The sequence below is a fragment of the Neodiprion fabricii genome, chromosome 2, assembly GCF_021155785.1.
Source record: "Neodiprion fabricii isolate iyNeoFabr1 chromosome 2, iyNeoFabr1.1, whole genome shotgun sequence".
NCBI lineage: Eukaryota > Metazoa > Arthropoda > Insecta > Hymenoptera > Diprionidae > Neodiprion > Neodiprion fabricii.
The window spans coordinates 38,607,092-38,633,202 of record NC_060240.1 but is presented as its reverse complement, the minus strand read 5'-3'; the positions used below and the strand labels follow the sequence as shown (position 1 = coordinate 38,633,202).

Here is a 26,111-nt window from a genome sequence, read left to right as displayed (position 1 = left end):
GTAGAATTCTTTCGGTAACGGTACGTGTTGTTCACGTTGCCGTGTTACCGTTGTCGTTATCGTTATCATTATCATTATCATTATTATTATTATTATTATTTTCCGAGAATACGCAACGAAAATGTCGACGATCAATCATTGCGAATGTTTTCAATACCACGTCCGATACGCGCAAGTTTATATCAGTAAACAATTCAATAGTAAACCATATGCGTTACAAGCATGCAATGCGTGGGATGGAACGAAATATCCAATATTTCCCAAACCACTCGCGCTGGTAAAAAAAATTGATCACCTCAAACGTAACAACGTTAATCGCGAAACAGACATGATTTGTACTTGAAAATAAATCTCTTCGATGACATTCATGCAGAACGATACACGTAATACTTTTTAACGACCAAACTTTTTTTGTTGCATTTCTCATCGATGCTCAATGTCTAAGTAGTATGTTCTTTTTTAAGAGGGTGCCTTGGTCGATTTCTACGTTCGCGTATCTCAAACTGTCATTTCATGATTTCTGCATCAAATGAAAATGTATCTGAATTTATTTGTTCAGAATTGCTATTAGAATTGGCTGTTGAGCGATTTATCGCGTTTGAGATACATGGATTTCGGTATTCGGAGATATACAGACGTATGTAAATAATCAATAGAGATAGTTGTAACGATCTAATTGCACGTGTATAGCGTATGGACGATCGGATGTTTTTTTTTTCATTCGCTGTACACGTTATTCAACTTACATACTATGAATTTGATCAAAGGTCCCAAGGTTACCATTTTAGCGTCGATATATGCTTATCCTATTATAATAATATGTTATATTCTATTATTCTATACCTACTGATAAACTATAATTATAATATATGCTACAGATTTACACAGTCTAAGGTTGTTGGTCTCAATTATTGACTTAAACAATGCATACTACACATATCTCATTCAACACGCGATGTTTACTAGAAACCCACAGTTTGAAGACCTCGCGTGTCTTCATTAGAAAACGATATAACGTTCATCATTGCATAAAACGGACGCGAGTCTCGTTGATACGCCCGAAAATTTATGCTTTTAATTAAACCCACAAAAGGTGAATAAATTTTTAGCATTTTGTGAAGTTTCGTTCGCCGGTATATGTTTGATTTCATTTTTATTCGTTCATTTTATCTGTAGTACCAATTATATTAAAGGCGTTCGATTCGCTCAGCGAAATTGGAAAGACTGATTCACTGTTGTATAAATTGTTTATACGCAGGCATTCGAAAAAAAGGGGGGAAAAATAATTTTAAAGCGTTACACGGTGGCGGTTGCGTAAATATTTTGAAAATACGTATCCTTCGGCCCACCGTAGAAACGTGGGTTAAAAATTGTAGAAGCGACCGCTGAATTCCCAGATTTCGATATAATTCCAGATGTTTGGAAATACAATATTTACTGCGACTTTTACGACGACCAATACTATCGATTTAATACCTACTCCATTTGGCACGGGATTCGTAGAGAATGCAGCTGTCGGTGGGTTTGCATAGAAATATTATATCGTAATCAATTTCTCATACAAAAATATTATCTCACTCGCGTTCGAAGACCGAAGAAAAGACTTTAAGCGAACTCGTGGATATAAAGTGCGATAATTATAAACGGAATGGGGGGTGGAATCCTCTGATTCAAAGACACACCGATCAGGGGCGGGGCGGAGAGAGGGAGAAAGAGAGAAAGAGAAGAGCTTAATTACGATGATATAAAGATATACGGAAGAAAGAGAGAGAGAGAGAGAGTGAGTGAGAGAGAAAAAGAGAAACATGCAGAGAAAAGGAGAAAAGGAGAAAACGAGGTCCAGACGTCCGAATGGATAGTCTTAAAGCTTTCGCACTCGTTCAGTTTCCTCTTCTTCTAATTCGTATTTTTAGGTTCGCTCTTTGTTTTTTTGTAAAAATAACAGTTTCTGTGCGCCACGTTTTTTTGTGGCTGGATGGACGTCATCGTACCTAACAATGTAACGACTATCTAGTATTAATAAGTGCGTTAAAATTTCTTTTATATTACATCGTAGTTGCGGTTGTGGTAGTGGTAGATAATGGATATTTCTTTGTATATCGAACGCTAATTCACCCCTACATTTCAAAGCCGTCGACCCAAGGATTTCCAACGACGTGCTAATGACGCGTGGGGCGTACGCCTGTAATAATCTGGCGTCTGAAGACGAAGGGCAATTGCGCACCGATTGCTTCGTCGATGGTATGAGTCGGCTTCAGGGCTACGGAGTGTGTGTGTGTGTGTGTGTGTGTGCGTGTGTTGTGTGCCTATACACATTTTGGCTCGCGAAATATTTGCCTACCTTCGCCCGGCGAAAACAACCTTTACTTGCTTCAAAGTTACAGCTCTGCGGGTTATAATTTTCACCACGCTGCCTGCAACCTGAGATAAGATGCTTGACGACGGTGTGAAGGTAGCTTGCGAATCTACCCGCCATTGTAATATCGTAATAAACCGCAGTCTAATTTATTTGTCAAACCGATCACGCTCGTCTGCGTCTATTATATTTCTTGATAGGCTATTTTATTGAAAAAATATATTCACGTTATTATAGATTATTCTTACACATCATTATCAATATATGTAGGTATGTATTCTGCGTTTTTAGTGTCAGGTTGCGTTTCTCAATTATAACCTTATTCCATGCTTATTTCTGTTTCTTCTTCTTCTTCTTTTTTGTATATTCGATCTGAGTTCATAAATTTTCAGAGCCTAGACGGCTTACCCGATGTATAGGTTATATTTATTTCTTATACCGAGCTCCAACACTGCTCGTATATTATAGGAAAGGAGAATTGACGGTACGATGCTTGGTTCTTCCAATTTGCTCAGTATTTTTTTTTTCTTTTCCTTTCTCTTATTTCAACAACCCGGAATGTAGGAAAAATACTGCTATTAAAAAATTCTGTATACAAAGTTTAGTCGTTATATAGGATTCAGTTAGTATTTTTGTATTATATTATTATAAATAGTAACATGTATAGATTTTATATTTTATAATTTTGAAGTTTTAGCGTGTATAAAAGGCTTATTTTGCGCTATTCTCTTCGTCCGTGTATTCTTCTTGCTTTTGTTCCCTACAGTTTCTCACACTTTTACAGACACGATCATTTTCATTGATCGACGAATAATTATAATCGATCACCCGCGGGATGCGGAAACAAATTTCTTACCCTAACCGTAAATCGACTTTCATTTACGTTCTTTCATACTTTACGTTCGTTTTCTACCTTCAGAAACCGAAAACGAGTCTCCGGAATAGAATTACTTTAAACAAGGTGAACTTATACCTTTTCCCTGAGATTAAATTTCTATCCTGAGACGATCATCCGCATCGTCGTTGCTGTTTCGTATAACACGCGAAATTGAGTTTCCACAAACTGACAGTACGGTATTATGAGAGCTATTTTTTATCACGGATTTCATTTCACACCTTTCAGAGATTGGAGTGTAAAGATATTGTCGCCCCCCCCCCCCCCTCCCTATATTCACACAAGCTTACCCATGACATCGGAATTATTTATATTCTGATCTGCGGGAATCCACTGTCGAATTAAAAACTTAACTTCGAAGAGAACTTGGCCCTGTTTTCGCATCCACATCTGGCGTTCGATTAATCAATCTGATTCAAAAGAGAAAAGAATGTATTCCTTTGTCTCAACGATCCCACCGTAATTCATTTCAATTGGTAATTCCACCGCGGATTTGTATCCTCCAGATATAACAACCGGTACCTACAACTTTTCCGTAAAATCATATCGAAACCAGAAAATGAAAGAATCGAACCGAAAGTAGTAAATTTGCATTCTGCAAATGTCCGCCAAGGATGAACCGATCCGTATCATCGACGGCGTCGGTGGTGCGAAAATTCTTCCGGCTAATTTCCGTCGCGGAATACCGATATCGTATCCGTACAAGCGTAATTAAACGCAGGTTGCTCTGTAGGCGTGAACAGCGTCCGGCGTTTTGCTGCACGACGGCATTTGCTTGTCGAATTGGCATATCGACATCCCCCTCTCGCGTTGCACGGCAGCCGGTTTGCCGAAACTCTCGCCCCTGTCGAAATGGCAGATGCTCATCCCCCTCTCGCGCATCAGAGGCCTCGCGAGTACGTCGGTGCGGTCGAAGTGGCAGATGCTCATCCCTCGCTGCCGTTGGAGCGCGGGGTTCAAGGAGCGCGGAAGGTCCGGGAGCCTCAGGGATTCGCAAAAATTTTTCGCCGATTCCCTCCCCGCGCGCTTTGGCGCCTCGCCGAATTCACCCGCGGCGTTTTGCGGCCCGCACTCCGCCATTATCAGCGTCTGAATGTCAAAGGCGCTCTTCGCGCGCCGCGGCGCGTTCTGCGGCGGCAAAAGCGACATGCTGGAACCCACGAAGACGCTGTTCTGCCGCGGCCTCGACAGACTCGATCCGCAACCCGTGGGGTAGACGATCGGGTGCTCCAGACAATGGATGTTGAACTTGGAGCACGCCCGGTGCTGAAACAGCCACACACAAACACACCTGTAGGTATCCCACGTCTCGAGATTGAACCTTGGGCAAGGCGGTTTTTACCACTCTTCACCCTCCTCGAGTGCCAGAACAAGAAATTCGTGAATGTCGAGGGGTTTGTTTGCCAAAAATCGATACTTTTCGTCAATTCGTGCTTCGAGCGTTCCTCAAATTAGCGCATTCGACGGGTACGAAGATCTTTTTAAAAGAACAAAACGATTCATTTTATCTCTAAACTGTTTTTTACAAAGTCTGAAACAGGTATTTTTTTTCATTTTTCTTTACAGCCGACTCAATATTGGCATCCTTTGATCATAATCCAATATCGTTGCAATGTTGCAAAATTGAATATATTTAACAAAGTAAACGTGATGAAAAAGAAGTTCAGCGGTTCGGCGAATTTTTGAAACACATTTTTTTCAAATGATTCAGCTCGCGTAGAGTGAAATCGAACCAATCTACTAGATTTTCTTGATTCTTTCTTGTTTGTATTAATAAAAAAGATCTTCCACAACGATTTCATAAATACCCAATGTACGACTATCTCGTGATTGAATAGATAAAAATATCGATTCTTGACCAGCCAGCCCACTCAATTATTGTTAATAATGAAACAGAAAGCGAAAGTCGTAAAACCATCTGTATAATTTGAAGATCATAAGAGTGCTCGTCACCTAGAGAAATCAAAGGAGAAGCAAAATTTGATCAATCCCAATTAGCGCAATACTAATCAACATGCATTTTTGTTATCGATATTGCGGCAATTAAAGGTAGATACAACGATCATTCGCCGTGCACTTTTCATCACTAATATTCCTTTTTCATAACGCGAGTATGTCTTACACATTTTTCCCTGCTTGTTTTCCGTACACAAAGTACCCGTCTCTACGTCGGTCGAGTGAGTCTGCAAACGCGCGTGCGCGGAGTACGGAAAGGGCCACTTTTAACTCCTAGAAGCGTTGCGCGCATGCGCTGTCGCGATCAAATTTGACACTACGCGACCCTAACCTCAATTCCGTGATACGGGGAAAAAACGCGTATCATACTCTTGCTGTATAAAGAATGAATCGTGCGCAACAAGGAGGCAGCGGTCTTTTCACCTCGCGTATATTTGAAGTACGAGTCGTAGGTGAAGTCGAAAACGAATATCGGAAACTTACGCTCCACCCGAAAAGACCGAGGAGTTTGCCTCCTCGTTAAACAATATACTATTTCTCGCCCTCCGCAGAGTTGGGGAAGGTCAAACGGTCCTCGCCCGAAGGTGATTCCATCCACTCGTCGAATCCCTTTCTTGCCAAACCGTGCAATATGCGCCCCCGCAGAGATAGCCTTGCCCGATTCCCGCTTATCCGAGGCAAACCGGCTCCTATCTGCCGCAAATGATCGCTTCGGAAAGCCGCGTCCTGCAGGTTCGCAGCGCGTTACTCGGCCTGATTTAGGGGAAACGAACCGTTGTCCTTCGGGTCCCGAGGCGCTGGGCTGGGGATGACAAGTGAGATCCACCCCCTGGCTACCCTCGTACCTTATGCGACGGATTTTCGTCGCTCGGGGAAATGTGGTGGCCAGTTTATCGGCCTTGCCTTGATGCGACGTGACTCGAGCCTTTCGAGGAGCGGATGTAGTTTATTTTCACCGGACCCTAGCAATTTTCGACGTGAAATTTTACACCCGCCGATTCCTAGCCATTCCATGTCCGACGTGGTGCTACTATTTTCTTCTCCTAGGTATACTTTTTTCTTGTTAATCGTAGAATCGTTTTTATGGCTCACGAATCAATATCGCGTATAGTGTACCTTTTATATACCTCCGTAGTATATCGGAAACTACTGGTCGTTGGAAAAATTTATTGTCAATAATGCGTTTCAATCATCCGCACGGGGGGTTTCTTCAGAATTTAATGTTTATTGTTTTTTCTTTTCTTTTTTTCTACGAGGAGAGAAATAGGAAGTTGAAAAGTACAGCGGATTTTTGTCATTTGATAAAATAAAATATTGTTTTTGTCTTGCGAATTACTTGAACAAATTGAGCCGGTTCAAAGTTGTGTCTAACAGGGACCTTGGAACTATCTCGGTTAAATTAGGGGGTGCAAAATAGGAAAGCGACAGATGGTAGGTTCAAATTTCTGACTAATGGAGTCTTGTTAGTGAGATTAAATTTTTGAGAACATTATAACTACACTCTTGTAACGTAATCTTGGTGTTGATGAATTGCCAACACAGCCTACAGCGTGACACGTTCCATGAAATTTGCGGTTTCGTGTAATCCCGACGGCAGTAAAAGTTCCAAGCCGTTCTTCTCGTTTTTTTTAGAAACTTTTCACAGTCAATCGAGTTGGCCCGAAGGCTCCGAACTCTTTGAATTCACATCAGTTCCATTCCGATAAAATGTGTTACAAATTTTTCAGTTTTTCTCGTATGTTTCCGAATATATCGTACACATGTAGGTACGTTCTACATACACCGGATGTTAAATAATTCCGAATTCAGAGACTGTCGAGGGGATGAATTTTTCAAAATAACTCCATTAGAATGAAATCGGGTCTTGAATTCCGCTCGACGTAAATCCATATGATTGTTTGAACGAATTTCCCTTCCGCAAGATGAAATTGAAAACGGTACTACCCGAGTTGTCGGCATCTTGAATAATTGTACGACACGAAACTCCCATTTATTATCAACGCCATAACCACGCGCCGAATGTTCCCCTGAAAATTTGTCTTACTGTAAAATTTCCCTCCATTTAATGCAAACGAATAATCATCACTGCAGTGATATACGCGTATCGCGGATGAATTTGGCAGGATTCCACTTGTTCATTTTTCGACTCTCCGCGATTTATAACCTCGCTAGGAAATCCGGTTCGCACAGAGATTCGCGTAACGTCTACATGCACGCGTGTATAACGATAAGGAAAGGGGTGGATTACTGCACTGGCACTGCGGATCTGGCACGGAATTTGAATACCCGATATTGTCTTTCGACTTTTTCCTTGCTGTCTATGCTTTCATCATCCAGTTTTATCCAAGCGTGATTCGCGGTTTAAGAAATTTGTTTCGAGGGCGACGTTGCGTCGTTGAAAAACTTACGCCTGAATTTTTTGCCGCAATTTTATAGGCAGCGATATTACCTTGCGCAAGAAGAATCGTCTGCTGTTCTGGAACATTGAATCCCATGAAAAAAGGTGGATCCCTATTACTTTGCTCACTCCATACTCCCAGAATATAATATGCTATATTATTCAGACGCAGACGACTGCAGATCAGAGCCTGACACGTGAACTGATTCGCAATACGCGATTACCCTTCTCGCCGATGAAAACCGATTCCAAAAATAGACGGGAATTACTCACAGAACAACGTTTATCATCAGTGAGCGAAAGGCACGATAAAAAAAAGTCTTCAAACTCGCAGCTCCGCGGAATTTTCACAACATCCATCGATTGACAAATTTGTTTTTTTTTTTTTTTGTTTATTTTTTTTTCACTTCGTTAATCGCATTACGGCGGCCAGGTCGAAACGGTAAAAGTAATCCCGCCGAGGATTGAAAAGAGGGAAAATAATATGGTGTGATATTCGAAAGGTACGAATTTCAATCCACTTTGCCACCCCCACATTCCACCGGATCTAATTTGCGAAGATTAACTCGCCAGGGTCGAGAGTCAACCCTTGTCACGTATTCCATTTGTCGTTTGCTCCCTGATATCCCGGACGATAGCCGCACGTTGAACAAATGGATTTTGTAATTGCACCTTTTTTAACGTGACAGTGTCATTTCGAAGCCGGACAGAAGAATTGGAATCGTTTTTGAGAGGCACGGAAGCGCAGGGAAATTTAAGCGGTCGCGACGGATTGCCAGATAGGTGTGTGAATATTTCATATCTCGTCGTCGATTTTACCAGCGAGTGAAGCAATAACGTATATACGGGGAGGAAATGGAAGGGGAAACGATGTCGACGTGAAAGTAATGAGGCGGTCACCGCGAAGGTCGGGATTTATTTTACGATAAATGAATCGCGGTAGAGAATCGAGGCCTGAATCCTCCGCGATTTTTTTTTTTCACCCCTGCCGGAAGCCCGGATTGAAGGATTTGATGAAAAATACCCAACAGGCAACGCTTTACGCGCGGGTCATCTGCCCCTCGAAATACCAACACTTCGACTTATCGACCATGTGATAAAGTGGCGCAATAATAAGAAACGGTCGAGCCTTTTCGGAGGATAATCGTTCCGATCGTTCGTTCCGCCATCCGCGATTAGTCTATCCGAAAGATGTGATCCGACAGAAAATTTGCATGAAAATCACGTTTCTTCAGAGTCGCAGACTTTTAATACTAAAAATGCAATTACACCGGTAGTCCAAAATTCGGAATACATTACGCTGTGCGTGTACGTATATCGGTCCGCTTTAATCGCTTGGTAATGAAAAAATTTACATTTCTATTAACTTCTGCGCGACATCGTCGACGCGTGATAAAAACGACGTGTTTATTTATTTATTTATTTTTTTTTTTTCTTGTATCCGAGTTAATCTTGTCTCGGGAAACCGATTCGTGGCTTTATATCGAGCGATTGAAACGGATGTAATGTAATACGCATATACAAGGTATAACGTGAGGAGAGGAATAGTAAAAAGGGCAACAGGATTATCGATCCGATTTCTTACGCGAACCGTAGATTATAAATCGGCGAACAGAACGTTCGAGCGAGCTTCTTTGTCGTTCGTTGATTCGGAAATTGAATTCCCCTCAACTCGATAATGCGGCTCGCGGAAATTCGCCTCGGCGAGACGCCTTTTGTAATACAATCGCAATCCGCGGGGACGTTTTCAATTGGCAACTAAAACCCTGTCGGGTAGAAATTTAAACAACCGGTTGCACGCGGCTGACTTACCTGGTAGCGATGGCCACTAAGCTAAAATCAATCGAACACGACTCGATTGAATGGGTAAAAATGAATCGATTAATCGATTATTTCGTATTTTTTTTTCAAACGATGCGTACGAAAGCAAAATTATGTAAATATCGGTATGCAGTCTTATTAGCGGAAATGTTTTTGTATGATTTATAGCTTGATTCAAAATATTTTTCAATTTCATGTGAATATATTCACTCATCTTTCACTTATCGTATCAAATAGGTACTCAGCAAATAAGACAATGATAATAATTGATACTCTGATCACATAAATTGATATTACATTGCGTCGTTCATCGGAGTAACAAAACAAAAACCGATTGTGAGGAAAAATAATCGAGTTTAAAAGTTAATCAGTTATACTCGATTAATCGGGGAAAAATAATAATGGATCTAATCGAAAATCTATTACTTCTTATCATTCTTATTACCTGGACCGGGTTTGGATCGATCATCGCACAGCTTTGTCTGTGCTGCTGCTGGAACTTGGGCTGATACGGTTCCAGCATTCGGATCTTTCCCCATCTGTTGAAGAAGAGCGCGATCGCCGCCACCCAGAGCACCAGCACCAGTATCACGATAAGAGCTTCCTCGGCCCTCACGACGACTCCTCCCGGCTCGACTGTACCTTAGAAATTCAAAATCCGTCGAATCTGCCGCTTGCCGTTCATTCGTCAAGCCTTTCCTCGTGGTTTCGCCCCAATTTCACCCCCCACCCCCGAAGCGGTCGAAGCTACACGTGTACGACGGCCGTTCATTTGCGATAGACTTCGATTCGCTCGGACTCGTCGCCGCGATGTTTGTCGCTAAATCGATATATTACTTTTTTTTTCTCCTTTTTTTCGCGGGCAAATGTCGGTGATAAGGTAAACGTGTTTGTGTATCCCAGAGGAAGGTAAATTGTATTATACTAACTTGGCCATTTGATTAGTTTGGATAGTTCTTCTCTTTCAGAACAATCGTACATTTACGCTATCTCCGAGTGTGTCAGTCAATCAAGCAGCTATAATCAAACTTCGAAAAGTTGTTTACGACGAGAATATTCGATCGAAATCACTTGACGTACGTTTTTCAAATACATTCATGAATTTCCTTTTTGTTTACCGAGTAGTCGACGATATAAGCAACTGGAAACAGTCCTTAACTTACGAAGCTCACCTGTATCGAACAAACACACTTTTTCTCTGTTCGTTGAAATAATCAAGCCGTACAGAGAAGTGACATTTGCGAATTTGTTCAACACCTGGGAAAATTGAATTTTTACGCGAGAAAATAAAGTTACAGAATTTGATTTTGGCTTTTTACGGCGGTCTGCAACGGTTTATTCAACGGACGAAAGAATAAAGGTAAAAGAGTGTGAAATAAGCAATCAAGTACCAGCAGCGTTAACGGCACAGATTTTTTTCTACCGAAAACTTTTTTCCCATTAAAAATATTAACGACCGTTTCAACGAATGATTGGATCTCGCGCGCATTGCGATCGCGAGAAGGAATTGATATCCCCTTTTTCCAATTTGAATTAGTGAAAGTACGACAGCTTATCGCCTCGCACCGTATCGTAAATTCTAATATCGACGTTTTATCCGTCGCGCAGCCGTTACATGAGGTACTAAATATTGATGCGGGGTAAAAAATTATCGCAGATATGCCAAGCGATAATCGATTTATGAGTTATCGTTGACAAGGCACGGTGCATCGTATTAACGGGTTAAAATTAAATCGGGCTCAAAGTCTGTAGCGGGTCGCGTTTTAGAGATGCAGGCTGAAGTCTAACTGTGTAAAACGTAAGTTGTTCGAGAAAAAATTGAATGAATAACGGAGGAGAAATTAATACTCGGTTCATTTAGCGTTGACTTGAAACGACTGTTTTAAACAGGCCGAAAGTTGCCGAGACGTTGCACGTTCATAAAACAATAATCGCTGCACGTGCGTAAAATTAACCAACAATATTCCAATTCGAGAGAAACGCCGGCGTAAATTTCAGTACTCGGTTTTAATTTTATTCATTATTCGTTACAATAATTTGTAATACATACCCTTTTGAATTCTTCAGCACAAAGGTAGAATGAAAACAACCGATTTACAAACGGCAGGTGTCAATTCGATTCACACCTTCGTTATACGTACGCGAAAATGTGTTAATGGCGGTGACTTCACTGAAAGTCAATCACTGAATCGATCCGCAGAACCTCCCCTCGATATTTTCGCTATAAAAGGAGTAACTCACCCCCAGGGTAGGTCGCGTTCACTTCCGGCGTTGGGCTCGCGCCTGGGTCCGGAATTGGGCCCATGATAATCGGCGGAACTCGACCGTCGATATCGAACGGGGCCTCTTCCAGTTCCACTTCGATTTTCGTCACGTCATCTTTGAGGAAATAGGGTAAAAAAAATGTAACGCTTTAACCAACCTACGTCGCGATGTTGTATCATTCCAATCTCGATGAATACTTTCCCTCGAATACGACGCGGAATTATTAAGCTTGTAAACCCAATGGCGTGGCGATGCATGCGGACTCACCGTCAGTCACCTTGTCGTCTCTCTGAAATCCCGGGTCATGTCGACGGTTCGTCGAGAGGCTAGAGCCGTCCACGATGAGGCAGGTGGCCGCGGTTTAGAGTCTGCGAAAAGGAAACGGGCTACGTTCAGGCTAATTAGAAAATTAGAAATTGGGCGAGTGCGGGTGAAACGGAGTCGACGTGGGTGAAATATTATTAGAATTTAAGACGGGGGCTGCGGCGAGATGTTGAAACGGAATTTAGGCGGCAGCAGGTGCTCGTAATCCGACTAATATCAGCCCTGCGTTAATCCGAAATTCATACAACAATTACAAAGCGGTAATCAAACATAGTCGAGCCTCCCTGTTGAACTAGCTCTGGCCATCTGTTGTTCGAAAGCCGTTCAACCGTTGATATTGTCCCGGCTATCTCGACTCTGATAAAGCAATTCGTAATTATGCGCTGCACGTACGAACCTGGAGAGGAATTTTTTATGTAGAGGAGTAAGAAGCCGACCCGCGAACTCGGATCGCGAGGGGTTCAAACAAATTGCCGACATTTTTCAACCCTCTGACTCGCGTAGATCAACCGGTGACGGGTCAAATTACTCAGGGGGTCTTAAAAGCTCGTCGCTAATTGCGGCGTCGCCTTCTTCTCATTTATGTTTATACTTGGACCGAGAAGCGTCCAAGGGTGAAAAAGCGATCTGAAAACGACGAGGCTGCCGAGTCAGGCGTCCCACTCCTTTTGCTTGAGGTGTTCTCTCGACGAATGTCGAAAAACCCTTCTGCAAAAAATGAAAAAAAAAAATCGTAAGCCGCAAACGATTTTAAGATGCTGGCTTTTAACCTGTCAGAGTCACCCTCGAGTCATCCGTTTATCGATAAACTACTCAATTTCCTCGTGAACTTACAGAGACGCTATTCTACGTCGGCTTAGACGACTTTCAATTTTTAGCCGAAAATCGAAGCCACTCAATGCCCGCAGACTACGAAAAACGACGCTGACCTTTCCTTAAGCAGGTTTGAGAATTTTTTTTACCCTGGAGCCGGATCTGCGGAGTTAGTTGAGCCCTTTTCTTTTTTTTTTTATTTCACTGAGACCTAATTGGATGTCTCTGAATTCGCCGAGATTCGTTTCACGATGTCTCGTGTTCTTTTTCCTCAATTTACAAAGAAAAGTTACGAATAATTACTTTACGTTTTGCGAACCTTTTCAAAGCGAGTATATATGTTCCTTAAAACAAGACGATAATATTTCTTCCCTGTGTATAATATTTTATTTCCATCAAAGAATATCCCGCTTTGTATAAACCACCAAACGAACGTGGATAATATTTTTTAACCATCAACACCCCGCCGTTTTTCAATTCATTTGGCGCGCTGGTCCACGATGTGTACATACGTATATACGTTACAGAAAGCAAATTGCGCCTTTCGTTGCGTCGTTCGCTTGAGGGGATTTTCCTCGTGTTTTCAAACAAAAGTTTAACAAATGGCTACGTAGCCGAGTGTAAACCATGCGGGGTAAACGCGACCCGAGGGTCCTGTTTGCACTCTCTGAAAGCAGGTTTAAAGGGGTGAGGTGAGTATCCGTAATGTAATCCAGAATTAGTCACGGTAAACGTTACGATAAGGAGCTATTATATCGGCGGAAGAGTCTGGCCGTCTTAAAAATTTAAGTAAAATCTAAAAAAAAGTTCTATTTACCGGCAGAGTTGCCCAAGTTCCACCGCAACCTAACTCAAGGCAAAGTGTTTATGTATACATTATAACGCGCGTTTCGCGTGAGGGTAAAATTTTCGAGGAAGGATCAGACGACGCGATTTACATGAAAAATAGCTCGCTCAGCGTCGGAGACGAGGAATACACGATGGGATGTATATCCTGTAAAAATACAACGAAAGATATAACGATAAGTAAACCCGGGAAAGGACCTCTTACCTCGCGGCACGTAAGCATTCGTCCTGTGCCGAAAAAGCTCCGCGATTCGTTGCGATGACGAATATTTCACATGCATGTATAGATATAATGTGGGCATAACGTATCCCATACGATCTGGACGACGGACGAATCTTCTCGTGAATTATACCCACTCAGGATTTCCCCCGCAGATGATCGTTATAATCCTCCAACACACGAGGGGATGTGGGCAATTGCATGTTGTTGCGTGATCTCGAGTCCGAAGGGTTAGAACATCAAAGATAGTTTAATGGGGAAAATCCCTTTGAGGGTATTTTTCCGGCGTGTGATGGTTTGAAGGGAATTTCACGTCGGATTTCGCGCGGCTAAAATCCGAAGTCGTTGTTAAATATACTGACAGATATATTTTCGTTGGAAGAATTATGGCAATCGTAACCGAAAAAAATGCCTTCTATGAACCGATTGAACCTAAGTATAATATCGTGAAAGCACATTATCTGGTTGTTAGATGACAACGTATACACTCAAGAATGCATACGAAGAATCGATACATCCTAATCACAGTTTAGTGCGTCATATTCTGAAGATAAAAATTTCCACCAGATACACTCTTATAAGCTGAACTACTTTTAACGATGAGAAAGCTTACAAGCTTAAAATTTAGTTTTAAGTACTTAATAACTAGAAAAACGCAATCAAGTTTACATGTTCCGTCTTGAGCGCTGTCTAAGTGCGTGCATATCAACTCATAGGAAACATTCGATGCTATTAGACTTCAAAGATATATTAGATATTTTTGCAATTTAGACTAAAATACTGTACTAAGCGTTTCGAGGACATAATCAGGCGTGGAAGTAGAAATTCGGGCATTCTTTCGGTGCTTTAATGCGTCAAAGATGATCGAACCGTCTCCGTTCAATCTTTTATTACAGTATGAAATATTTCACAAGGTTTATACGTACCGTGTGTTGGCTTTAATCTTTGTTTAGAAATTTTTCAATTTCAATCGCAGACATGTAAAACCGAAATGGAGAAAAAGTATTCTGCTCTTGAATCCCGCACTGAATATTATGACATAAGTATACCTACGTACAGTGAACCAACTTTGTACCGACATCAAATTCTTTTTTCAGCACTGCAGCGAAAAAACTTGATCAATTTTTTCGCCATACCAACTCAGCAGTATTATTTTCTTTTACACCGAAAATTCTTCTCGCAACGTTCCTCGGCCAGACAGATTTTCGTCATTCCGGCAAAATAAACCGCGTGTCGTTATAAGATACGGGACGAAAATTCTTGGAAGACGATTTCTCGTTTGGCAGAAACGCTAAAAAATTAATCAACACCCACACGTATCTTGTTTCTTCCCAACAACTTGATGTCAGCAGCGCAGCGCGATTTCAAAACTGGGTTGTCCATTCTGGGCCAATTTCATACCGGATTAAACGCGACCCTGCATAATCCCATTCGCTGTGTATCATGATCACCGGCAAGCCTGGTTGCAATGAGATCATTCCACGCCTGCGCGACCAGGGCGACAACGCAAAGCCTTTGAAACGAGCTGGGTTTGTGAGCCGAATTCGAAATGCGTTTGCAACAGCGTGCGAAGGGACGGCACGAAAGAACAGGCGTCGTAACAACGGAAGAGGAGTTTCGTGAGCGTGGAGTTTAAGGAATGAATGTGTCTTGTTCCTGAACTTTTCGGAAGAACGTTATTATTCGTACGACAAGAATGGAAGGGCGGAACTAACGGCGTTGATTAAATAACGCGGCACGAGCTCGACTTCCGACAGCTGGATCGTTCCGTTGCCTCTTCAGTAATATCGCTTTCCAATGAACCGAGAAATGCTGATCGAGGTAAATTTGATGCCACTCACCTCGGAATTGCCCGAGGCTTATTTCAGCTGGCGTAAAAGGGCTCCGACTGTAACACGAGCCATTAATATAATTGGGCTGATTCGCAAATAATTAGCCCCTTAGGGCGCACCCTTCCTGGTAGGTTCCCAAGGTACTCGTGATATTGCGCAAGCCTTCACCAGGGAATCATAATAAGAAGCAGCTGCCCTTACGTTCTGCTTAACTTCTTGGCAACGAACCGCGCCGTAAGACGGCTTACGTTGGTACTAATTTAGCGGGGATAGAAAAGGAAAACCAATTATTCCTAGCCTTAACCTCATCAACGCGATCTCTCCATCACCTTTGCTTTTATATCCGACTGATTGTGAGATGAAATCACGCACGAAACGCGAATCGAATCGTCGGAATTGTTTAACTTGGTGAAACTTGCGTCGAAGCCGTTTTCTCACCCCAAAAGTTCGACAGTTTTCCTACAGACTGCACGATCCTCGCTCCACATCCTCCACTCTTCTCATACGATGTTAATTCGCTGGGTAAGATTCACGGCTCATGAATCACTTTCGAACCCTTCTCACCCAGTTTTGAACAAAGACCTTTCCAAGCCATAAGCTCTATAATATTTATGATTTTTTTTTTTTATTGATTTGTCTCCAAAACGGATAAACGGTTAGAAATAATTCGGGAGTTGAAAATTCATCGTAAATTCAACCCTTCGTTCCGAGGAAGAAGACTGAATCTTTCTTCTAAATTCAAATAAACTAGTCAAGTTCTTGACTTTCTTTTGCGACTTACGATTAAATCGAGTTATCGTGATTGATTGAAAAGTTGAATCTACTCGTCGAATCGTCACCGATTCTGATTGTTTGAATGGAAAAAAATCCTGATTAAATCTGGGACGGACGATCTGCGAAGCTCCCTTGTACTGTCATTTCCACAAGTGAGCCCGCACCGACCGCTTTTCACCCTCCGGCGATCATTGCGGTTCCGCTCTCTAAATAACTGAACGCACATCGTGCGCCTGGCACTCGGGATTCCAAACAGCGATCGAGGGTAACGGAGTGTCTTGCAGCCCCGGACACATCACGGGGATGTAAACAACCACCGCTGTTCCCCAAATGACGTAGGGAAGGTCCTCCGGAAGGTCCAGAAATTCTCGGCTAAACCCGAGCTTGGCTAATTTTGTGGCGGTAGCTTTACTAAGCCCGATGAAATTCCGCGAGGTCGTAACGTCGAGTGGCCCTTGTGGTTCAATTTCATTCTGGGGAACTCGATGATCGATAGAAAAATAAAACGTGCTGCGTGAGTAGATTCCGTTGAAACAAAACTGCGAGTCTTTATATTTTTTTTATTAAATGCGGACGGTGGTGATGTATGGGGTTTTTATTCGACTTGCAAAAGCTGCGCGTGATAAATTCTTGGGGAATTACGTGAGTACGTCTCGGAGTACGTGCATATTTGCTCTGGGTAAATTTTAGTCGCAAAACTCAGCTGCGGATACACCCTCGGTTTTTATTCGGTGTTTCCGTTTCTTTCGGTTGACATTCATCCCGCGTCGCGCGGTTACGCGGATTCAGTTATACGTGGATTTCACATGTAGCAACGTTGTATCTCGTGTACGACGCGAATTTACTGCCGTTGCATGTACGGTATAATCTTCTCCGACTGTTATAAGCCCGCGGTTACGTTACACGAGCTTATGCAACGCGTTGGCCTCCCACTTTCGTGTCTGTTCAACATCCTCGGCAATAACATGTGTATGCTTAGTTCACTAATCACCGAATGTCGCTAATGGGTACAAATAAGGAGAAGAAAAGTGACGATAATAGAGGCAAGAAAGAAGAGATTGATATTATCTTGAGTGATTCTGTCCGAAAACAATCAGAAGATGGACACAATTCTCGTATTTCGTGAGCTTTCCTTGGACCGGCTGCTGCTGGCACGCATTCATTCGAATTTCATATCGGGCACATATGGGGAATTCCATGCAAACTCGACCAACGTCTGACCCTCGCTATTTTTGATTTTGTTCAAAAATGTTTGCGCGATTGTCTCAACTCTGACGCAGTATCCTGAATGGTTTCAGATTTTTTGTTCAACCGGTCAATTGTTTATAAATATTTAAAGCTATTTTGAAAACGACCATTGTTTATGTTCTCAAAAACTATATTTTCCATCCCGAACATTTGCAGACCGGGAATATTTCTCTATTCTTTTTAGAACTTGTCGTTTCTTTTTTCATCACCCAAAACATTTTTCAAACGGTTTGAAAATTCCCTAAAAATTCTTCAACTTTTGTTTTTCACTTCGATTGGTTGGGTTCGCCTGGATTTTCCCATATATATGCGCAACAATCATTGCTTAACATTTTGGGCGAGGAAACTTCGATAATGTCAAAACTTTCCAGATATACCTCGAGTTAATACTCAGGGAAATATTGAAGGGAAAAATAATATCTGGCCAAAGCGCTATTCGGTCATCATTCATTTCCATTATTTAGCACCTGCGAAACGTGGAGGTAAAGTTTCCCGGCGAGATGATAACGAATTAGTATTATAACGGTACGCGCAAAACTTTGCCCGAATACGCAGCTGATATTGGACAAAGTACGCAGCGTATATTTATCATGTACGATAACTTTGCATACAGCTCTTATATGTAAGTCGGTTTACGATCCAGTAAAGAAGACTTTTTATACGCCAAGTATTATACCCCGCGCGAAACGTGTCAGCGGATCTGCCTTATCCGAAGATCCGAATCTTGGCTGGCTCAGCGGTTGGTTCGGTCGATGATTGGGTGTAATGTCGTTCTCCGCACGATCAGGGACCACGAATCAGCACGGTTTATTCAAGACGTATCTGTCAGGGATTTATCCTTTGTTTTCGCGGGACGAAATCCACGGTGATCGATGGCCGTTGGCGGAAAAAGGGTCATTGGCACCTCGACGAACCGGCAATAACTACTTCAATCGCAAATATAACCACGAATGGCAATAATGGTCTTTGTGCCAATGGTGTTACATCCATAATCGAACACTAAATTTCTGAAACAAGAAATTTCAGTTCTCGCTATAAATGGAAATTGGACTACAATACAATTTACGTTCTGTACTATAATTACACGGTTTATTCACCCGAAGATATTCTCTTTATGCCGAATGCAGGGTTTGGCTGTACGATTAAAGGCTCTTGTGGCATGTTAAAAATTCAACGTTTAAACAAGGAGATCGGGTCTCACTCTTCGGAGACCCCGTAGTCTATTGCTTGAATTAGAAGTACGGTGGCGAGTGATACAAACCGAAATAACAGTGTCTCCAAAATTGCTTTAAACGACGATGAAACTTTTTAAAAATACCGACCTCGTTACATAGAATTTCGGTAAAGCTTTTCACTCGTTTTACCGACAACTGCTTCGTTTCGCTATCAGCGGTACACAAATTATTTGACACGTCAGATATTTTCATACCCCTCACCCTGTTCATTCGCCTCGAATAACCCAACGGAAACGCAAGTGTGTCGGTGACCTCGACTAACCAACCGCGGAATTCGATTATTTCCCGATGGTATTTCAGTACATACCTATACATATACGTGTGTACATTCAGGCGAGAATTCAGGCAGCATGCAATCGAAAGTGGAGAATATCCCAGGTGGATTACGTTAGCCGAAGCACGGGCGAGGAATAGGGGACGGCAAATTGATCAGTCTAGGCTTAGCTCTGTGCCTTCATTTTCCGCTCTGCGTTGACTGCGGCGTTGTCCGACGTCGCGACGCGTGGAATGTACTCACTCTCGGCAGGGTGAGCTTGCAAGCTGCTGCACTTGCACGCGGTTAAAGAGCAAACTCTGCTCTGTTTGCAGACACATCGCGGTTCTCCGCAAACCGAATTTTGGTATGTATGGGTACGCATGTTTCTGCGGAACGACGCATTATTCTGCTCGCCCCGAATCTCGCGTTTGCTTGGTATCTATAAAATCCACCGAGGGATTCCTTGGCGCTTTCGGACCGACGGACAATGCTTTTCGACGATTTCGCTGCTGCGTGATGGGCCATCGGGCGCTTTTTATTTCGCTTTATCGACTCTCGTTGCTGCTGCGAAAGCACGCGAAACTGGTGGAAACTCATCGTTCGGCCTCATCGACTTCCGATTCGGATTTTATGTTCAACTGTACGCCCTACACCGGCTTTACCTTTGACCTCGGCGCGACGGAATCGAAAATTCCCTTTCGGTCAAGCGCGAGGCGTGCCTGAGGCTCAATCGAGCGAAAAATTAAATTAAGATTGAATTTGCGTTGTGCGAACGGAGAACTTCGCCGTGGATTGTATTTTCGGAAATAACACAGCTGATTTAGCAATAAAACATCGCGCGTTGATACAGTGAAGAAAGAGTATAAAATGAGAAAATAATCCCGGCCTTCTAGTTTATTATTCTTTTCAAATCTGTTTCATTTATTTCGACAGACCGAATCTACCACCTCATTATTCTCCTCCATTCGTCCAGAACGCGCGTATATGATACACGGGGGAAAAAAATAGGAGCGTTCAATTCGTTTCGTTTTTCATTTTGCGTACGTAGACGTTGCGATTCATGCAAGAATTATACGACAACTCGTTGCAGGAGTTGGATGAACAAAGCGTGTGCGAAAATCCGGAAAAATGTTTTTACTGAAATTCTCCATCAGGGTCAAAACATCCGGGTCAGACTTTTCGATCACGAACTACGTCGAACCCTTTCTCCCCCGGCATTGTTAGATCGGAGCAGCTTCCTTCCCGTTGTAATTCCGTTCTGCGGTACAGTTTCCCAAAACACAGATTTCACCCTCGCGCTTTCCTGATCGCCGCGTCTAATCCTATCAAACTTTTAATCGGATCAACACCCCGGCAGGTTTCAAGGGCGTGGCAGATGTCTCGATTAACCGGAAGTCCCGGACCACCGAAGGCTTTCGCGTGTAGGCAAGCAGCGTCGCCGAGAGGTTTCGGCTTTTTTAAGCGTGACCCGCCCGCCATCGTCAGGGATCCTCTTCGCGGGAAAAAAAATCCTGTTTTCTTTTTTCCACTCGAGAAACTTGGCACTCCTCGCCCTCGGCTCGTGAAAGTATAGAGTTGGCGAGGGCCAGAGGGTGACGAGGTATCTCATTTATTACACGTACCGAGATAAGCTTCGGGTCGGCCTTCAATTTCCACGCCGGCAACGCTTTTCTCAGGGAAAAACTGCACTTCGCAATGCGAATTCCGGCCATTCCTCGATCCTCGGCTTCCCGCATACACGCACAGACACCCACACGTGGTCCGGAGAACCTTTCCTCATTCACGGCGCGATTTTTCCCCGAAGGAAAAGATCGATGGACGTTGAATACGCCCGCTGAATCACCCTTGAAAAATGATCTCCGCTTTCTTTTATCTCGATTTTTGATCAACGGATAGATCGCGTGTGAAGTATATATATATAATGCATGAGAGGAGCGCGATGGGTAGGTGATTCTTTTTTTCCTTTGTTTGACTTTTTGTAAATCTCACACGTGACCCTTTGTTACATTCCGTGATCTTCCTGAAAAGCTCGGGGAGCTGCGGCCTGCAAGTTGCGTTACGTGTATACGTATATTCTTATACACGCGGGACTTCTGAGAATTTGATTTTTCTCTCTCAATTTTCATTTTCAGCCTGCGGTTTTGCGGCCGCGCCGAGATGGCACTACGTCTTTTAAATTATGCACTGCCCCGATACTACAAATTAAGGAGCAGAGAAATCTAATGTGTGTTCTTCGCCTGATATAAGTACACGACGGTACGGGCTGAATCAAGTCCCGGCAAAGTTTAGCGTTCATTATTTTTAGCCAATCGATAGAATATCGATCAGTGGATGTAGCATAATGCATAAGCTAGTATTTCGCATCGACCACTCGGCCCAGGTTCGGCCTGACTAGTGGAATACATCCTTAAAGTTAAAAGGGTAGAACCCTTATCCCTTGCTTCACAGTACGTCGGATGTAATATCAGTCCGCTGGTTGTTCTCCTCTTCGTGGATTTTTTGCTTCGCCAAACACGTGCTTATCAAACACACGAGAATCCGGTTCTTTTTTCTGAACTTGGAAGTCTGAGATGGGCTTTTGAAACGGAAATTTGGTTACACCGGAAGAGCGTTAAGTATAATCATAGTTCGTACGCGCAGGGAAAACCTGAAAAACCGGGAAAACTCGGGGAATTTAAAAAATAAGACTGGAATTTTGAGTCCAAGTCGAAGAAGTAAACTCGTTCTTATACAAAGTACTATTGCTCTTGAGAAAAAAAAAGATTGCACGGCGTGTATATTACTTAATACGAAATCTTCTTTCGTTTTTATCTTACGGAAAATCCCAGGCTAATGTTTGTAAATTGATAGTCAGACGGTAAAATATAGTTACTAGGTAATATTAAAGGCATCAGTGTTAATATGTAAAAAAAATTTGTCATTAATCTGCGTCATATTTCTTGAAAGGTTAGTGGAAAAATCCTATTTCCAGGCTGGAATACGTGGAAAACTCGGGGAATATCAGGTTTCAAAAAACGTACGAACCCCGATATTCTACCATAGCCGGTCTCTCGCACCCCTTTGCAACTGCACGAACAAAAATACGCGGAGAAAATTAGCTACAACAATGATGGCTATTGCCGAACTTGCGAGAACTAATTTGGTTTTCTGTCTCGAATATTCGACTTGGTTAGCCAGGTTAAAGAAAGCTCTATCTACTCCCCAGTGAGTCGAGTTAAGTAGAGAGCAGAGGCGGGTAATTTTGATAAGAAACTCCACAATTAAGCATTTTCACCCTCGATTACCCTGCAGCCGCATCTCGACCCAGCTCAGGTGAGAATAAAACGAAAAGGGAGAGAGAGAAAAAGCAACAAACCGCTATCCCGTGTACAATCTAAACCTACGAGTCGCGGGATTCGCGGCGACTGTCGGATGTAATAACAGGCCTAAAGATTCCGCCGAAACAATACAGGATCAACAATGGCGGCCTGAGTTGATTAACTGAAATATAATTTGAACCGGGTCCGGGAGGCGAGATTCTCTCTGGCGACGCGGACGCGAAGATTGCGACGCGATACAAATTCGCTCCCCGAAGACCGATCTCCCTTGGGGAAAGAATTTAATCATCCGAAAAGCTGTATTGTGTTTACTTGTCGCTATTTACGCCGTCTACTTTCTGCATGTAGGAAAGTCTTGATAATCAATCTCGGTGTATATTTGCCACGAGAATCTTGTGATGCGTCTGCGATATCTCGGACCTGTCAGATTCAGGCCGCCTTCCGCATCGGTGTGCCACAGTGTTTATCCAAAGCGCTCGTTTGGCTAGGGAATTTGACGAATCCAAATTTTACCGTTCACTTTTTTCATTTTTAGTGAAAATATTATCAATCTAATTGATGATATTCAGTGAACTGGAAATTATTGGTGGATCGATATCGAAGCTTCTGGATTTTTCGACACTATAGAATCATACACGTAAAAATGAGCAGAGTAACAAATATGGCGATCAATGTTTCATTTGTCACCACAAATTTTTATTACGAGCATTTTATTCATTTTTTTCTAAAACAGTTATCATTTTTTTAATCCAAAATCACAATTCTGTCGCCATTTTTGATCGCCGTACGTTGTAAAGTTGAAACAATTTTATTTTGTGCGTAGCTTGTTTTAAAATGAATGAATTCCGAACATGGACTTCTATATTGCTAAAACATATTTGAGAGAATAAATATGAGAGATCACAGTGTCAAATCTGCACGTTCGAAAACGGATAAACATAATTCACGAACTTGAGCTTTCGACGAAATGTTTTTGCTCGCTAATATATTTGGTAGCTGATAAATTCTTGTATAAGACACGACGAGTTGATTGGAAAAATGGAACCGAACGGTGCAAGCTTCGGAAAGATGGGGATCATTTTGACAGTGAAATAAAAAATGAACAGCGAAGACAGCGAAACGCGCTGAAAGAAAAGTAGAAGAAAGTCTAGTTTTTATTTATCTTGGATTGGCACAGGCGGCACTCTAAAACGTTTAAAAGTTTGATCGGGTCAGACGTGACGTGTGAATAATCAACGCGTGGTATAAAAACCTTGACGTCTACGCCGGTATGTATCCGAATAGTAGGTCGTTTTTTGAACGATGTTCAAGAATTACATGGCCGAGAATAGACCGTACTACATACACCAGATAGTGGGTAAAGTCGCTGGCAAGACGAGAGCGTTTCGGAACGAACGAGGAGCGCGGCATAAATGCGCGAGTTTTAAGGTACCGCGGTGGTTTAAACTAAAGAGAGGCGAATCGAAACAGACGGTCCGTTGTTCGGTGGAAAAGCTTTTTCACCACCGTTGCACGAAGCTCGATTATGTACCTTGTGAAAATATTTAGAAAACGAGAGCCACGCTCGTGTTTGACTTCCTCGGGCTTAACGATCACGTGACACGTATTTAGGTGTACGCGCTTGTTCGGCGGGCCTTAATTGAGGACGAATTGAGAGAAATTTAAATTCGTCGACTTGCTGATTCACCGACGATAACTACCTAATTTTTCACCGCCTCTGCCAGAAACTTACGTGAAATCTCCAAGGAAAACGCGCGAGGAAGCGAATACTTGGAAGAGCATGGAAGACGCCCGCTCGTTTTAGCGGCTCGTGAATTAGGGTTGTTGAAAAATTATTTCGCCAAATTTCGCGTGCACTTGATGATTAATCGGCCATGTATTTATCGGCACTTTGTACAGAAATACGCTTGACTTATTGGCCGCTGTTCAAGAGCTGCAAGCAGCCGGCAGGCAGACTCGCAATTACCGAGATTAAGTCGACCTTGCGACATATGTTCTACTTATACCGTAAAGCAGCCGAACGTATCGTGATCCGCATTTAATGTAGCGGTATTAAATTCGCAGCAATCGAATCAAGCCGAATTAAATATCCGCTGCTCTGCACAAGGGCGAAAAATTTCACCCTGCAGAAAATTTCGATGGACGGGTTACGGATGATATTATAAATTCGGCGCGGTCGGTTTCGTACCGAAATTCGGAAACTTCGACCGTCAAACTCCAGCGGCATCTGGATTTTCGGGTGGCGGGTTTATATCGGTGCGCCGAATCTCCATTCACGCAATCGAGTTTACCTTAGGCCGAGAATTCGAGCAGACCTTTCAGAAATACGTCCCACCGACTAAATAACTCTGTTAGTTGCGAACCAAAGGGGGCCGCGTCTCGACGGTATTCGACAGATAATCTAGACTGGATTTGTGTACATTTACAAGGGTGAATCAAATCAGGGTTGCGTAAACTCTGACTGGGTCGCTTGCATCTCTCCTTATCGGATTGACTCGACGGTGCAAAATTAAAATAATCTCGGTGAGATAATTTCGGAATTGGCAAAACCCGACGCTAGGGTTATATTTCGTGCCTCTGTATTTTTTTGCGAGATCTGATGGCGCAATAAAATGAGAAACGATACCGCATTCAAAGATTCGATATGTTGTAACTACAGAAATGTTCCGAATCCCGTTTCACGACTGAACGTTAACCGTTTTAACGTTCGCCGGCGGAGGATATCAACCGGCTATGAAAAATGAAAGGGGTAACCCATACACAGTGACAAATGTAGCCACAAAACGAGTGGCGATAACCGTTTGACGATTCTCTTCACCGATCGTGTAGCGAATCACCGATTTGCGATACACGCGCGAAATTATTGCGATCCGAGGTTTTATTCATCCCGCCATCAATCGGTATTAATTTTGATTGCAGGGAGGGAGAAGTAAAAAGGAAAATAAATGAACAAATGTTTAATATTTATACATACTTAACGAGCAATTTAATTCCACGCCGCAATTAAACGACCCCGGATTATTATCTCTCTATCAAACACCACGACATTCCGAAGCGGAAGCATTAAAAAATTCGCAAGGAAATGATTCGGTATTAATTCTCCAACCGCGTACATCTAACAAAAAATAAAAACACAAAAATGTATGACGGAAGGGAAAGAACGCGAAGGTAAAAAGACTTTTGTCAAGATGTAATTTACCGACTCTCCAGTCACCGGAAGCCCTTCGGTCCAATCGGAGTTGGAAGTTGACTAACGGAGGCAGGCGAACATCGGACGAAGTTTAACAGGCTTGCACAGAGAGAAGTCCGATGTTCAGAAATAACTGCTGCAAGACGTTCAACGTTCAGACGATTCGCGCGCACGGCAAAAATCGGCGCCGAGTCCGCCGCACTTTGGAGTAATAAAAATTGTAAAATTCGATCGGTCCTCAGATCGGCACGCGATAAAATTGGCTTAGAGCTTCAGGGACCGGTTGAAGGCCGCGCGTTTCGCTCGTAAAATCGCGCCTACTACTCGGATTTCGAATTTCCGTCAGCGGTCCGCGCGAACTGAAG

At 42.8% G+C, this 26,111-nt stretch overlaps 1 protein-coding gene across 7 annotated transcripts; it reads right to left on the bottom strand.

Moving 5' to 3' along the window:
* Window positions 1-634: 634 nt before the first annotated feature.
* On the bottom strand, window positions 635-26,111 carry LOC124174943. Of its 7 annotated transcripts, none has more exons than XM_046554615.1 (5): window positions 25,756-26,111; window positions 11,959-12,059; window positions 11,668-11,805; window positions 9,872-10,068; window positions 635-4,517 (listed from the first exon to the last, which is right to left on the bottom strand). In XM_046554615.1, the coding sequence occupies exons 3-5, from the start codon at window positions 11,729-11,731 to the stop codon at window positions 3,963-3,965; spliced, it is 816 nt and encodes a 271-aa protein (XP_046410571.1). In that variant the 5' UTR covers window positions 11,732-11,805; window positions 11,959-12,059; window positions 25,756-26,111; the 3' UTR covers window positions 635-3,962. The 7 variants fall into 7 exon arrangements, with proteins under 7 accessions (XP_046410571.1, XP_046410576.1, XP_046410573.1 ...); XM_046554620.1 differs by having other exon boundaries at window positions 9,872-10,062; XM_046554617.1 differs by having other exon boundaries at window positions 25,760-26,111.